The following is a 14,929-nucleotide window of genomic DNA, read 5'->3' on the forward strand; positions in this document are numbered from 1 at the left end:
TGTAATCACATTCAGTATTCAATCTTAAGATTTAACTATTCTACCTTTGGCATTGCTGTGGGGGAGATTCCTCAGTGATCCAGCTCTACAACAACAAAGTTATTTGTTTTGGGGTTCACTGTGTGCCCAGGCCCCCACTCAGACGATGCAGAAGGTTTCAGACAGAGGCTGTTCCCATCTGAAGATAAACCTGATTAGCCAAATCCTCTCTTGTTCCATCAGCTTACACAAATATCTGAACCCATGGAATAATTACTTCTGCAAAAGACTTAGTTTTAGGGAAAACTAAGATGTTTAATTGTGGCCAGTTAACCCAGAGATTTTTCTCCAGACAGCTTTAGGAGAAATCTGTCCCTAGAGAGCTGCAGACAGGGACTCCAGTTCCTTCTGTGGGAGGGCACAGCAACACAAGGGCAATCACTGCTCAGGCTCTGGCTACAGTGGCAGGTCCCTCATGCTACGGCACACCCTTCCTGGCCATCTCCTCCCCATCCAGGTTACTGTATCTCTAAGTTACTGGCCCTCTCTAAGAATAGGAGATAACTAACCCAAACAGCCTTCAGCTTTGAAGGTCTTGCATCTTTTATGGGTAACACAGCTCCTTTTGCCTCTTGTGACACTGGCTCTAGAGTCTTGGAAAAAATATACTTAACACCTTCCAGAAAAAGCTCCAGCTCATTCTAGTCTCATGTTCTGGGCACTAATAGCTCTTCAAATAGCAACGCCTTAAGGAAAGGACTGACTGAACTATAGCATGGTTATTTTATTCAGCTACCTTCTTCAGAAAGGAATTCCATCTCTTGGACTGCTGACTGAATGTAGTTAATGAGTGTACATAGTGTTTGGACACTACCAAAGTTCTTGATTAAAGAAGTTTATTCCAATCAGTTGACATGATTTACATTGCTACTAGAGGCAGTAAAATGGCAAAGACTAGCAATTCACTGTTGGATTTAATATTCTTCTCCTTCATCTTCTCCATCCATCGAGTCTGTGCCCACTTCTTCATAATCTTTCTCAAGTGCAGCCAAATCTTCCCGAGCCTCTGAGAACTCTCCCTCCTCCATCCCTTCTCCAACATACCAGTGAACAAAGGCACGTTTGGCATACATCAGGTCAAACTTGTGGTCCAGGCGAGCCCAAGCCTCGGCAATGGCTGTGGTATTGCTCAGCATGCAGACTGCCCGCTGGACTTTGGCCAGGTCGCCCCCAGGAACCACTGTGGGGGGCTGGTAATTGATGCCAACCTACAGGAGATGTGGAAGAGACCATGAGTTTCTTTGTGGTGTTTGACAATGACAAGTATCAAAGTCAGACAACAGGAGTTGATTAAAATCTGTCACTCACAAAACAGCTCTGCATGAGAACATAGATCTCTACATCTCAGAATACAAACCAGGTACCTACAGAACAGCTCAGAGCAAACACTCCATTGTGGGAACATACCATATAGTTTTCCTCACCTAGGCTGAAAGAGAAAACTGCCCCCATGGTGCTCTGCAGCACTATTGCCAATCTACATTAGACTGCTTCCCCCATTGGCCAGTTGACCTTGCCCACCCCAAATGTTCATCCCTCATCCTCCCTACAGGTTGCTGCCCTTTGCCCTGCCCCTATGCCCTCAGGTCACTGGCCACTGACCCCACACTTGCCTGTGCACAGCACACGGTCGTGTCTTTGTCCCTGATCCCTTTGGCGTGGTGGATGCAATAAACCTTCACTGGAATACATCATACAAAGACCCTTCCTGTCTTTCCTCCGCAGAGCTATCTGTGGTGTGTGTGTGTGCATGGGCTTGAAATGGCTGTTCTTGTGGCCTTACTCCAAGTGCCTTCTGAAGGAGACGCTTCAAAGAAGGTTGCAGCATTTCTACCACCCTGCCACCTTACAACAAAGGGCACCCAACACCCAGTGGGCGCCCAATGCCCAGGACAGTGAATGAGAAGTCTAAAAAATCATGGTGGAGCTAAGACTTGCCTTAAATCCAGTAGGACACCAGTCCACAAACTGGATGGTGCGCTTGGTCTTGATGGCGGCGATGGCGGCGTTGACGTCCTTGGGCACCACGTCCCCGCGGTACAGCATGCAGCACGCCATGTACTTGCCGTGCCGCGGGTCGCACTTCACCATCTGGTTGGAGGGCTCGAAGCAGGCGTTGGTGATCTCGGACACGGACAGCTGCTCGTGGTAGGCCTTCTCCGCCGAAATAATCGGGGAGTACGTCACCAGCGGGAAGTGGATACGAGGGTAAGGCACCAGGTTAGTCTGGAATTCAGTAAGATCCACGTTTAAGGCACCATCGAACCTAAGGGAAGCAGTAATGGAAGATACTATCTGACCAATGAGGCGATTAAGGTTAGTGTAGGTTGGGCGTTCAATGTCCAGGTTCCTACGGCAAATGTCATAAATGGCCTCATTGTCAACCATGAAGGCACAGTCAGAGTGCTCCAGCGTGGTGTGGGTGGTCAGGATGGAGTTGTAGGGCTCCACGACAGCTGTCGAGACCTGAGGCGCAGGGTAGATGGCGAATTCCAGCTTGGATTTTTTCCCATAGTCAACTGAGAGGCGCTCCATCAGCAGAGAGGTGAAACCAGATCCAGTCCCTCCCCCAAAGCTGTGGAAAATCAGGAAGCCCTGCAAGCCAGTGCACTGATCTGACTGAAAGAGAAAATACAGGTGTTCAAGACATTGTGTCCATTAAGAATCCCCAGTCAAGCTCAAGAAAGACAGCTCTGAATTCTGACACACACCAATGGTTCAAGCTTCTGAAATACAGAATTTATCTGCCAAGAGTCAAGGAGGAGTTCCAGGAAAAGCAGCATTCTTGGCTGGTTTAAACACCCTACATATTGGATGGCGACCACTTCAAATCGCTAGCTTAAAATTCCTTCTATGCCCAATTCTCAGCTGGGGCCATTAACAATGAGCAAGAAAAGCAGGAATATTCAAAGACCTACACACCATCTATCCCTTACAGTTACTTGGTATTCTCTATCTGCACAAAAATGGAGCAATCCCCCATCCCAGAGCTACCGTTCTACTGCTATACAAGTGCCAAGTGTGTATCTCCGCTCAGGGAAGTGAGCTGTCACAGCCTATTAGAGTGCCAGTCCCATTCATTCCACTCAGAAGACAAAATGAGACAGCTCTGTCCTCACAAAGAGGTGCCACATGATGCTCAGCTCCCAGGACTAACAGGGACTGCCAACAGCTTGTACAAAGAAATCATGACCGTTTTCAGGTCAAAGTAAAGCCTGCTGCAAATTTATCATTGCTTTAATTAAAGACTGTGGCAGTCAAGTGTTGAGAATAATTCCAGTTGTAATCTGCAAAACATGAACTTTACAGGAAGACTCAGTCAGCATTCCATATCAAAGCATCTGGGTTTTGTGCAATGAGAATTCCTATCTTTGTGACACAGATTGGGCAATGGACATGCTTAACAGCCCTAAACAGGGAACCTGAACCTCTTAAACTGCCCCCTCCATAAGCTTGCCAGATGACTGAAGTACTGGGGAAGCTGAAACATCCCAGCTTACTGAGATTCATTCCTTTTCTACTGTTTTTACCATAAAATTTATCCAGAAATCATAATAGCAGGAAATGCAAACAGTAGTCCAAACCACAGAAGCAAGCAGTCTTATTTAAAATTTCTTGAAAGAGCCACAGCCAGAGACCAATCCTTCTCCAGCAGGAACTATGCAAATCAAGTTTTGGTTCTGACTTTCTAAACATGAAACTATATAGTTATAGTTTTAGGCGCCTCATCAGCATTTTAGGCCACTTGAAAGCCATATCTGACAGGAAAAATCCAACCATTCATAGCTGGCCAAGAATAAAACCAGATGAAGACTAAGTCCATAGATTCTCATACCACAAAGAAATTAAAGCACAGTTTATGTATTTGATAACCTCATTTCCAAATCCTGTAAAACAGATGTTTCAGAGCCTTCACTGAAGAGGACTCTTACCAGCTTCCTGATACGCTCTAGAACAAGATCAATTATCTCTTTCCCAACTGTGTAGTGACCTCGAGCATAGTTATTTGCAGCATCTTCTTTACCAGATATCAGTTGCTCAGGATGAAAGAGCTGCCGGTATGTCCCATTCCTAACTTCATCTGGGGAGAGACAAGATACATATTATTATATAATATATAAATATTTTAAGTAAATTTTCTATATAGACCAGCTTTTTCAAACTTCTAGGGGTGTCCAGAATAATGTACTTAAACCTTTAGACATAAAAGCAACTACCAATCAGTAGGTGACTTCCTACATCCTAAATGCTAAATAGCTAAGAAAAATTAAAGTTAGAGCAGTTTCCTAAGCAATATTTTACACCAAAGTTTAGAATTTTGACCTGTCAGAGCAATTAAAAACTGGACTATAGCACAACCATTTCTCCACTTTAAGACAACTTAAGGCCCATTTTTCAGCCCAGCAGCTGAAATGCCATTTTTCCCCCTTCACTTCCCTCCCTCCCCACCTCCCTTCCCCTTCCCCAATCCCTCCAGGATGCTTCTGTGGGCAAGCAGAGCCAATTCAGCTTACATGTCCCTTTCTCTTCACTGTACTTTCTGCCAAAGGTAGAGAAGGGTTCAACAGGAACAGGAGATGATCTTAGAGCAATTATCTAAACTCTGAGCTGCAAGCTGTAGCAAACACATCCCCCAGCAGTTACACATTTGGAGACTGATTTAGAGCCACTAGTTCCCAGAAATATGCACTTACATCCAGCAGGCTAAAGCTCTGTCCTACCAGAAAGGTACAAAGACACTCAAGCAGAGCTTTGTCTCTGGTTTAGCTCAAACCACTCTTGAGTTGTGTGCTACTGCAGTATTGCATTCTTTAATTTAAATCAGTAGTGGACAGCAGAGAGCTTTATTAACTACAGCTGAAGTTGCCTGCTTGCATGTATTAATTAATCTGAAATTGAACAAGCAAGACAAAGATAAGTAAATCTTAAGATGTAAATATATAGTTAGCATTTAAACCAGTTTAGGCTGAGCAGCTCCCACTCCAGTCTGCAATCCGATAATCTAAAGCATTTCTAGGACTGCATCAATATAAAAACAATTTGGAAAAATTTACCATCTCAAATACCCATGTGTCTAAGACTTCCTACAATACCACTCCACATTACAAGGGACAAATATGGGTAATAAGGGAAAAATACAGAACCACAGTAAAATGGTTCTTTATCCTATGCACACAGGTTTAGCATGAGCCAGGATGGTCCTCAGGAAGTAACAAAACTTGTAGAGTTCAGAGGATCAGTCACTGGACTACAAAAGTGTGCCTGGAACAAAGGACTTAGGTGAGGGGACAGCTAAAGCAGCTTGCCCCAGACATACTATCCTTCATGTTTTCAAGTCTACCTGGAGTGGACTGTTAAAGACACTTGTGTCACTGCCCTATTTTGTGGTGGAAAGTTTGATGGTATTTTACCTCCACATTCACAGAGGTGGTGCATATCCACCATCCTGCTGCTTTCTCCAAGAGCAGCACTGATCCAGAAAGACAGAAATCCCTGTGCACACACATGGCAGCTGCACAGCTGCTGCATGCACAAAGATGGGTTTTTCATAAATTCAATGCATAGGACTTGCTGCATGACTGGAGAGATTCATGAGCCCTGCCCAGGAAACTGGAGCAGTAATTTTCACATTAGCCAGGGAGGAATAACACTATTTCCCAGAAAGGCACATGCTGTAACCTTTAACAAAAAGCCCTAACTTTGACTATTACCAATCTTGCCCATCTCCCCACACTCCACCTGCATCACCAAGAAGCACTGGAACACTCACTACTTTTTGGCATTTGTTCCAAGACTCACCAGCTCCTCTGCCCTGATTTGCCACCTGTTCTCCCTCATCTCATTTCTGAGCCTTTCCTGGTTGCTCAGAGCCACCACCTGGCCAGTGCAGAGGAGGCAACAGCCACAGGGCTCAAAAAAGCACAAAGCCAGACCTGCAACAGCTCCTGGGAATATTAGTGTATGGACAAGGGTGCCTGGTCTCTTTTCAAAGTTATAGCCCAGCACTTCCACCCTTAAACAGCCACACGGCCTTGTGCTCCCCTGAGAGGTTCATTTGCTATGTTAGCCACAAGAAGGGGTCTAGTGTGTTACACTGAACAGAAGTTACAGAAGAGCCATGGTTTGGGTACAGAGGAGTAGCCTGTGCACAGTCACACATTTCCCCAACTCTGTATTGCAGAAAGATAAAACACAGCAACTGCATAAGCACAGGCAACACAGACCTCTGCTGTAACAGCCCCAAATTACTACTTGAGGCACGATAGCCAAAAACCAGCTCCAGAAGAATTACTTCTGGCACACACTGGTGAGAGGAAAACCAGGATTCCTGACACCAAGGGATGAAGGTCTTGTGAAACTTGGAGCTCACATTGAGCTGACAGTGCATCTACTGCCCCAAGATGGAGGACTGGTCAGTAGCTGTTGCATGGGACCACATCTGAACACCAAGAGCCAGTGTTGCCAGAGCTTGGAGCAGAACACCTTTTCAGGAGTAGACTGTTTCTCAAAGATAAGGCAACAGGAAGCTGAAGTTCATGTTCAGAAGTCCCTGAATTTAGGCCAGCTATGGGCACTCATTTCTGCAAGCACTGTTCAGCTTCCACAGGTTGCTTTGGGAAACTACAGCAATCATTCCTGTGTACAATAAGGAATCTTCCTAATGATATATATTGTGTCTCTTAAGGAGGTTCTACTGACTGCAGCACACATTATGCCATACTGTTCCAAGGGGCTATAACTGCTCCTTGCATAGCAAAAGCATGAAGCATGTTTATGAGACCCATTTAACTCCACAGCCTGGCAGAAGGTAATGCTGAAATCCTTGAAAGCTCCACACAGCACATTTGCCAGTCTCAATGAAAATAAAGCCAAGTATTTTCCATCACTAGGAAGGTGTAGGCAAGCTTCATGCACTAAAAACTTAAAGCCCCAAAGCATTTTTCAGGACTAGAGGGATATATCCCTTAGCCAAAAACCGATAGTCTAAAGTATTTATGTGGCAATAACAGGTGGCAATGCCCTCCAGTGCCTTGCACAGGTCTCTGTTACCGATGACTGCAGGTTCAAGGTCCACAAAGACAGCGCGCGGGACGTGCTTCCCCGCGCCCGTCTCGCTGAAGAAGGTGTTGAAGGAGTCATCCCCGCCGCCGATGCTCTTGTCGCTGGGCATGTTACCGTCGGGCTGGATGCCGTGCTCCAGGCAGTACAGCTCCCAGCAGGCATTGCCGATCTGCACGCCCGCCTGCCCCACGTGGATGGAGATGCACTCGCGCTGTGGGACAGAAACGCATCACTCAGAACAAACAGAACTGCCCTTGTTTAGCAATGGTTCAGCACGCCCAGGGGGACTGCCAGCTCGCAAAGCCATTAAAACATTGCCCTTATTGTCTTGGAGTTGGGGGCATTTGGCACAAAACACAACAGGACACAAAAGCCCCTTTGAGACATCATCAGCTCCACCCAGAAAAACCCTTTTGGAGATTATAATTTTTACAAGCTCATCCCTCTCTTGTTCGTCTTCAATCAGACAGGAAGAGTCTGATCAACTCTTTCAAGTTCTTCAGCCAATTCCTCTCTTCATACCAAACCGAATATTTAGAAAAGCTAATGATCACACCTCTCACTGGCCTAAGTGTCCAGAACAGCAACACCCAGACCCCAGCTCCAGGAGCACAGCAACCAGAGGCAGCAAAATCCTCCCAAGATCCAGAAGCACTTCATTTAATGTACACAAAACCAAAAAAAAAAATTCTCCGGATCCCTTGAGGATACTTTGTCACTCTGAAGGAAAGGCTTTGCCTAACAAACCCCTTCATAACCCTCCATAAATACAGACCCATCAGGCCTCAAACCACCCTGCTGTACACAAGGTACTGAACTCCTCAACACCAGATAAAACTACCTCATGAGAGCCATGTAGAAAATAGTTCATGGCAGCAAAATTATCTATTCCTACCCATTTATGAATTCCCAAGTTCCCTTTGATGTCCAGAGCATAAACCCAGTTTCTTTTAATATTCCAGCACAGGACTTCAAATGGTGAAAGCCAAACCATAACAGAAACACCTCCAAACTCCTAGTCCATCTGTAGCATTTGATATTCAATATCTAGTTTTGAATGTCAGTAAAGAACGTTCTAGAAGAGCCTACATATATTTCAGTTTCATGTGACTGTTACCCAAAACTATGTTCAGACCCTATGACTGGATGGTACAATTTGGTCCCCAGGAATTCCAGGATAAGTAGGAGTACTTTCAGGCACAAGTACAGGCCAGGCAGAGAATGGACAGAGAGCAGCACTGGGGAGAAGGACATGGGGGTGTTGGTGGATGAGAAGCTCAACGTGCCCTGGCAGCCCAGAACCCCCCCTGTGCTGGGCTGATCCCCCAGCGTGGGCAGCAGGGCAGGGGGGATTCTGCCCCTGTGCTCAGGTGAGACCCCACCTGCAGAGCTGCCTCCAGCCCTGAGGTTCCAGCACAGCAAGGATGTGGAGCTGCTGGAGTGAGCCCAGAGGAGGCCACAGAGCTGCTCTGAGGGCTGGAGACCCTCTGCTCTGGAGCCAGGCTGGGAGAGCTGGAAGTGTTCACATGGAGAAGGCTCCAGGGAGACTTTAAAGCCCCTTCCAGTGCCTAAAGGGGCTCCAGGAGAGCAACTTTAGACAAATGGAAACAGCCTTAAAATGCAGGGTGATAGGGTGAGATTAGACATTATGCTGAAATTCTTCCCTGTGAAGGTGCTGAGGCCCTGGCACAGGCTGCCCAGGGAAGCTGTGGCTGCCCCTTCCCTGGAAGTGTCCAAGACCCAAGTTGGATGGGGCTTGAAGCAACCTGGTCTAGTGGAAGAGATGAAGCTGGATGGTCTCCTAGGGTCCCTTCCAACACAAACCATTCTGTGATTCTATGACCTGGAACTACCTAGTCCACATACATAGTCAATGCAGAAAAGCAGGAGCACAGTCCTTTCAAACTCATTGTGAACCCCATGAAATTAAAACTTGTATTTGTCCAAAAAAAAAAAAAAAAAAACCACCTGTTCTCAAGCACAGCACTGTACAGCTGAACTGTTTTTAAGCTCACATCCATCCAAGCTGTATATTCAGATGTCGCCCACATCCTCTCTGCAAGCAGCATTACTCAGAGCTGCTGCCACACTTCTCTCCAAAGCCATTGCACCATCACTCTCCAGGCTGAAGCACAGAGCTTGTCCAGTGCTGCCATGGCAGAGAACACACAGCCAACCTGCACAGTGTGAAAGAGGTGACAGGAAAGCCAGCTGCAGTGCCACAGAGACCAGACCATGGCAGCAACTCAGGGAACATCCCTTTAGGAGAGCAGGACAGCCTGAAACTTTTCTGCAGGGACAGGAGAATAACACAGACCACCACATCAGCCTCGATCCTCACCTGACTGAGGTCCTACCAGTGACTAAGCCTTGCTAGAGAAACTCATAAGCAGCTGGGAAAAGTTACTGAAAGGGTGTGTAAGGACTACACCACACCACAGAGATGGAGGGTGTAAAGAAGAAGGATATGTGGAGCAGCTGAGGCCATTGGCTTGTTTAGCCAGGAGAAAAGGGGAGATTTGATCATGGTCTAGAGCTCCCTCACAAGAGGAAGCAGAGAGCTCTTTGGTGACCAGTGACAGGACCCAAGGGAAGCTGTGTCAGAGGAGGTTTGCCTGGATAGGAGGAAAACATTCTTCCCCCAGGGGGTAATCAGCCAATGGAACAGGCTCCCCAGGGCAGTGGTCACAACCCCAGGGCTGACAGAATTCAACACTCTCAGGCAGAGTGGGATTCCTGGGGGTGTCCTGTGCAGGGCCAGGAGCTGGACTCAATGGCCCTGGTGGGTCCCTTCCAGCTCTGAATGTACAGCCTGGCAACACGGCCACAGACCAGGTGCTCCAGGTGCCACATTAAGCCATGGCATGTTTACTAGGACAAAATACAAAGTTCAACACATTGGGCAGTGACTCCCTGCACCAATACAAACAGCAGTAACTGAGAGGGAGCCCTGCTGCAAAGATCCTGGAGGTTCCCACAGAAATCAGCCTGAATGTCCCACAGTAGCACAAACCATGTGCCAGGGAACAAAAGGAGACATGTGGCCAGTACAGGAGAAGACTTTCCTCTGCTCTGCAGGTAGCTCCAGGTCAGAGTCTCAGAGGTTGCTGCAAGGCTCAGGTTTGTGTCAGGAAAAGCCTCCCCCGTGGAATGATGTGGCCCTGGAACAGGTCACTAGAGAAGTGGGAGGGGATCGCCATCCTTGGAGGTTTTCAAAACTTGGCTAGACGAGGTCAGTAACAAAACCTGGCCTGGTGCTACCGTGAGTCCTACTTTGAGAGTTCTTTCAACTGCTTTCCTACAACTCTACTAAGGACTTCTAAGCAGTATGTAGCTATTCAATGAAACACAGATCTTTGTCAGACACTAACAGATTCTTTGTGCATTTTGTGCTACATGGCCTCTTCATAGTGCCAAATATACTAAAGAACAAGGCTCAGATTTTATTCCAAAAGCACCAGCTCCAAGTTGGAATGACAGGCAAGAGAACTGTCACACTCTTCATAGCTTGAGGCCTTCACACATCACTGATGAGAGCTTCAGAATAAATATTAAATGTATACAGACAGCACTGGTAAATGCTGTATTCAAGCCAGTACAGAATCCTCTTATTTACTTAACTAACACTTAAATGTTTTCCCCACACTTGTATACATTATTTGCAAGCACACAAAGTTTCAGGCAGAATTTATCCAGCCCAGTCTCTATTTCCTTTCCCTACAGGATGTGCTCCAGCTGAAGGGCACTGGCCTGTCCTGTCATTGCCCTTCCAGCAGTTGCAGACTCAGTCCCTTGCTGCACTCACTGCTGGGCTGCAGCCCCCCAGCTCCCCCATGGCACTGCTGGATCAGGCTCAAGGTCCTCTGCACTCCCAGCACGCTGCTCAAGGTCCAGCTGCACCTGTGTGAGGCTGATGGAAAGCCAAGTTTCCTGAGAATGGCTGTGCCAGCTCAGACCAAGCTTATCAGCACACCATATGGAGGAACACTGTTTCCCTGGGATGGGACTCCAGGGAATCTGCATCCTTTCCAGAGACCAGGGGCTGCATTCATACCCTTGACTTTATTTGAAAACCGTACAACAAACAGCCTCCAAGGAAGAGGTAAGAGCAAGGACCTCAATACATCCCACCAATACTCTAACTTACAATCATTTTCAGCTCAACAAGTATTTCCCACACATTCACAAGCCTACAGTAGCAGTCTCGCTACATTTGTCAATCCATGTAACCTTCCGACAATCTCTTTTCAGAGATGTCGGAAGACAACACCCCCGCGGGGAAGAGACGCATGCCCATCCCAGCCTCCAGCTCAGCACCTGAACCCTGTCCTGTGGGACATCCCAGCCCCGTCACACCTTTCAGACTACCCTTCAAGGTGACTCAATTTCCCAGCTCATTCTCGCCAGCCAGTCTCACAAAGTCCTTCAGGAACTCTCCCCATCAGCCCAACCCCGGCGCTCCCACCCCGGAGAGCCCCGGGGCGGGGAGCGGGGGAGCGGCACCTCGGCGACACCCAGGGCGGTGGGCCGGGCTCCTCCCTCCGGCCCTGCGGGTCGCGCACACCGCGCGGAGGTGTCCCGGGTTTACAGGCAGCGGGAGCCCGGCGGCTCTCCCGCGCTGTGCGGGCAGGGCGGCCCGGGGCCCGCAGGGACAGACGGCTCCGGGGGCTGACGGTGCCCGGGACGGAGCTGCAGCCCCTGCACCGGCCGGAGCTGAGGGTCCCGTGGGCCGCCATGTTCTCGACGAGCCCGCCACCATTTTGGGACGAGACGGCGGGAGCTACAGGGCGCGGGACGAGACATGGCTCCGGGCAGCGAGACCCACTGCCCACCGCGGCCCGGCGGGGCCGTCCTGCCGCCCGTTCCGTTCCCCCCCACTTACTGCTGCAGCTCGCGGAGCGGTGCCGGGCTGCCCCTCGCCCCACTCACCATGGCTCGGGAGCGCTGGAACAGACGCGCAACGTGTCTGGGCAGCACCGCAACAGCGGCGGCTCACCCCGGGCTCACCTTATATAAAGTGGGGGCGGGGCGTTCGGATCCCTGCACTATGCTCATTGGCGTGGCGTGCGCTCAGCTGCGGGCCATTGGGTAACATAAATGTCTGTCACCACCCTGCGCGAACTATTGGCTGATTCGTAACAAAGGGCGGGGAGGGGGCGGGGTTTAGTCTTCCCGCCAACGAAGGCTGGCACCTTCCTCCTCAGGCTTCTCTTCAGGCCGGGATCGCTGTGGCCCGGGATCGCTGTGGCCCGGCCCGGGATCACTGTGCCCCGGCCCGGATCGCTGTGCCTCTGACCAGGATCGCTGGCCCCGGCCGGAGATCGCTGTGGCCGGGCCGGGCTGAGATTGCTCTGTCCCGGGCTGGGATCGCTCTGTCCGGAGCCAGCGGCAGAAGGGGAGGGGGCTCAGGACTGTCCATCCCCGGCTGTTGGCCAAGGGCTCCGAGCTCAGCCTGGGGAGCCCAGGGTCAACGGCTGCGCTCCTGGGAAGGAGCCCTGAGGGATAGGGGGCCGCTCGTGGCCTCCCACCCAAAAGTGTCCTGGGCGAGAGCTCTCCCTGTCCCGGCTACGCGCACTGAGGCCGGGGAAAGCCACCAGTGAAACACCCTGGCAAAGCTGGCACCAAGGCATGGGCACCCGGGATCTGCTGGGAGACAGCCTGAGAGCCCCACATCTGCCCGGTGGGCACCCAGAGGCTCCGGTCCTCCAGGCGGGTTCTGGGTGCTGTCTCTGGGCTGAAAGAGGTGGGTGTGGACAAATCCCTGTCTCAGGAGGCTGGAGGCAGCTCCACTGCAGTCACCAGGGACAGCAGTGCCTGTGCCAACTGCCATTACTGGGATGAAGAGTCACAAACTGGAAAGGACTCAAAGCTAAAGGGTCGTATCTGGAGAGCCACATAGATTCTACTGGAATCAGTAGATCTGGTGTTTAAACTCCAGCTGAAGTTGGATATTAAGTGGGAAGCATAAAAACCTTGTGGTATGTCCTAAGGATTGTATTAACAGAAGTATTCCTGCGATTGCCAAACTCACTCCCTAGGTAAAAGCTGCTGCTGTGTGTGCAGGTCTGATATTTGATACCTGGAGTTCCATCTATCCTTCAGGGCCTCAGCACCAGCTTCGGTTTCAGGAATTTCCTTCTTCCTGCACTGAGCTGAGTTTTTGCAGCAGAAGAGGGACGTGAAACAATTTTGAACAATAACAAAATGGGTGATTTTTCCTTTTCCTGTATAGATCTCCAGCCCTGCAAGCAGCCTGGATAAGAGTGGCACTTTTAACGGGAGTGTGGTGGAATTGTGCCAGGCTGGATCTGTACATGGAGGGAAGGGATCAACCCCCTCACTCCGACTGATCCCTAGGGCAGGGAACTGACACCTGCTGAGGATGCTGCTCCTGCTGTTATCAACCCCATTCTGATCCTTTGAGCCCAAGGCATGGAATGAAACATATGTGGGTGTACCCTGAAAGGAAAGAAGGGCAAAAGCACTCTGGAAAGCAAGGATCAGAGGATTGAGAGAGGATCAGAGGTGGAAAAAGGGGAAAAACCCACAAATAACATTGATATAATTGTTTTTCCAAAGAATGATGCCAAGTGTAATGTGTGACTGAAAACCAGGTGGGCTATAAGAAAGCACTAAACTGTGTTTAGGGAATTTGGCTGATGCCTTAAGTTTTAGCTTTCATATTTTCCAGATTCTGTACGGCATTAGTATATAGCTCTAAACTTCATATAAAGTGTCAGCAAGTTCTCTTCACAGTTTAGTTAGATAAAACAATCCTTTTCCAGCCCCAGAACCAAGGACACCATTGCAGCTTCAGGCCCTAAAAGTGTAAACAACAACGAATTGAGGAGAGCAAACTGGGAGGATGGGACTTCATAACCTGGAGGTGTAATTGGACAATTAACTCCAATATGGAAATGGAACAAAACTTATAAAAGTGTGAGAACTCGTGACTCTGAGTCAGTCTTGGGTGTGGCCTCGTCCAGGCTCTTGTACTGCCCAAGATGTGTCCTTTGACAGCCTTTTTAATAAATCCCTACTTTATTCCTGTAACACCGTCTAGCTCTGTTCTGCTGCATTATGAAGTAGTCCCCAGTCCTACAGAAGCTGGTGCTGCTGCACACCCAAAAACCATTCCTTGGGACCTGAAATGCTTTTGATTTAGTTTGACTAAAGGGTCATGTCAAATCCAAGGAGCTATCAGGGATTTCTTTAACACATCCTTTTTTCCTGCTGGAGACCAGTTCTGTGAGCAGCAGCAGTTTTTTTGTTTCCCCAAGATTTCCCTGTGCCTGGTAACGCTATCACGGCCCCATGCACGGACTTTGGCTGCAACCCTTGTGTTCAGTGAATATGACACCTTCCAAAAATTCTGGACTAGCTGTGTATCTGTGATACAGTCACAGCAGCTGCACTGCAGGCCTGGGGCTTCTCCAGCAGCTTGGATGAAACTTCTTTGAATGGACAACTCTGCAGCTCTTGCCTTCTGTTCTTTCTTGGAAGAATTGGATAAATAAGGTGTGCACATTCACTTCTGTCATTGTATTCCCAAAAATGCAACAGCCTTAACCCTGTGCCTGCCTGCTCTAAGTACCTGGGGTGACCTGGGAGTTCCATGCACATTTCCCAGCACTCAGATGGACAAGGGCAGCTTGCTGCCTGCGTTTTGGCCAGGTACTGACTGAGGTACCAGCTCCTCCTCATCCCCAGCTCACAGAACACAGGGTGTGAGGATTGCTGAGGGCACGTGTATGGTGAGAATGAAGCCATCAAATCGCACCACTCAGGGGACAGTGCTTCACCACAGCCCCATTGTTTCAGAGCTCAA

The 14,929-nt window shown here is 49.0% G+C and overlaps 1 protein-coding gene across 1 annotated transcript; it reads right to left on the reverse strand.

Moving 5' to 3' along the window:
* Positions 1-858: 858 nt before the first annotated feature.
* LOC128799465 (tubulin alpha-8 chain) lies at positions 859-12,127 on the reverse strand. The gene is made up of 5 exons (XM_053963911.1): positions 12,031-12,127; positions 7,090-7,312; positions 3,972-4,120; positions 1,978-2,658; positions 859-1,247 (listed from the first exon to the last, which is right to left on the reverse strand). The coding sequence occupies exons 1-5, from the start codon at positions 12,031-12,033 to the stop codon at positions 954-956; spliced, it is 1,350 nt and encodes a 449-aa protein (XP_053819886.1). The 5' UTR covers positions 12,034-12,127; the 3' UTR covers positions 859-953.
* Positions 12,128-14,929: the final 2,802 nt, after the last annotated feature.

Source organism: Vidua chalybeata, chromosome 24 (genome assembly GCF_026979565.1).
Source record: "Vidua chalybeata isolate OUT-0048 chromosome 24, bVidCha1 merged haplotype, whole genome shotgun sequence".
Lineage (NCBI taxonomy): Eukaryota > Metazoa > Chordata > Aves > Passeriformes > Viduidae > Vidua > Vidua chalybeata.

Coding starts and splice junctions, on each gene's coding strand:
- LOC128799465 (XM_053963911.1), bottom strand. Junction 4,121..7,089: donor CCTTGAACCTGCAGTCATCG/GTAACAGAGACC, acceptor GTCTCTCCCCAG/ATGAAGTTAGGAATGGGACA. Junction 2,659..3,971: donor TAGAGCGTATCAGGAAGCTG/GTAAGAGTCCTC, acceptor TTTCTCTTTCAG/TCAGATCAGTGCACTGGCTT.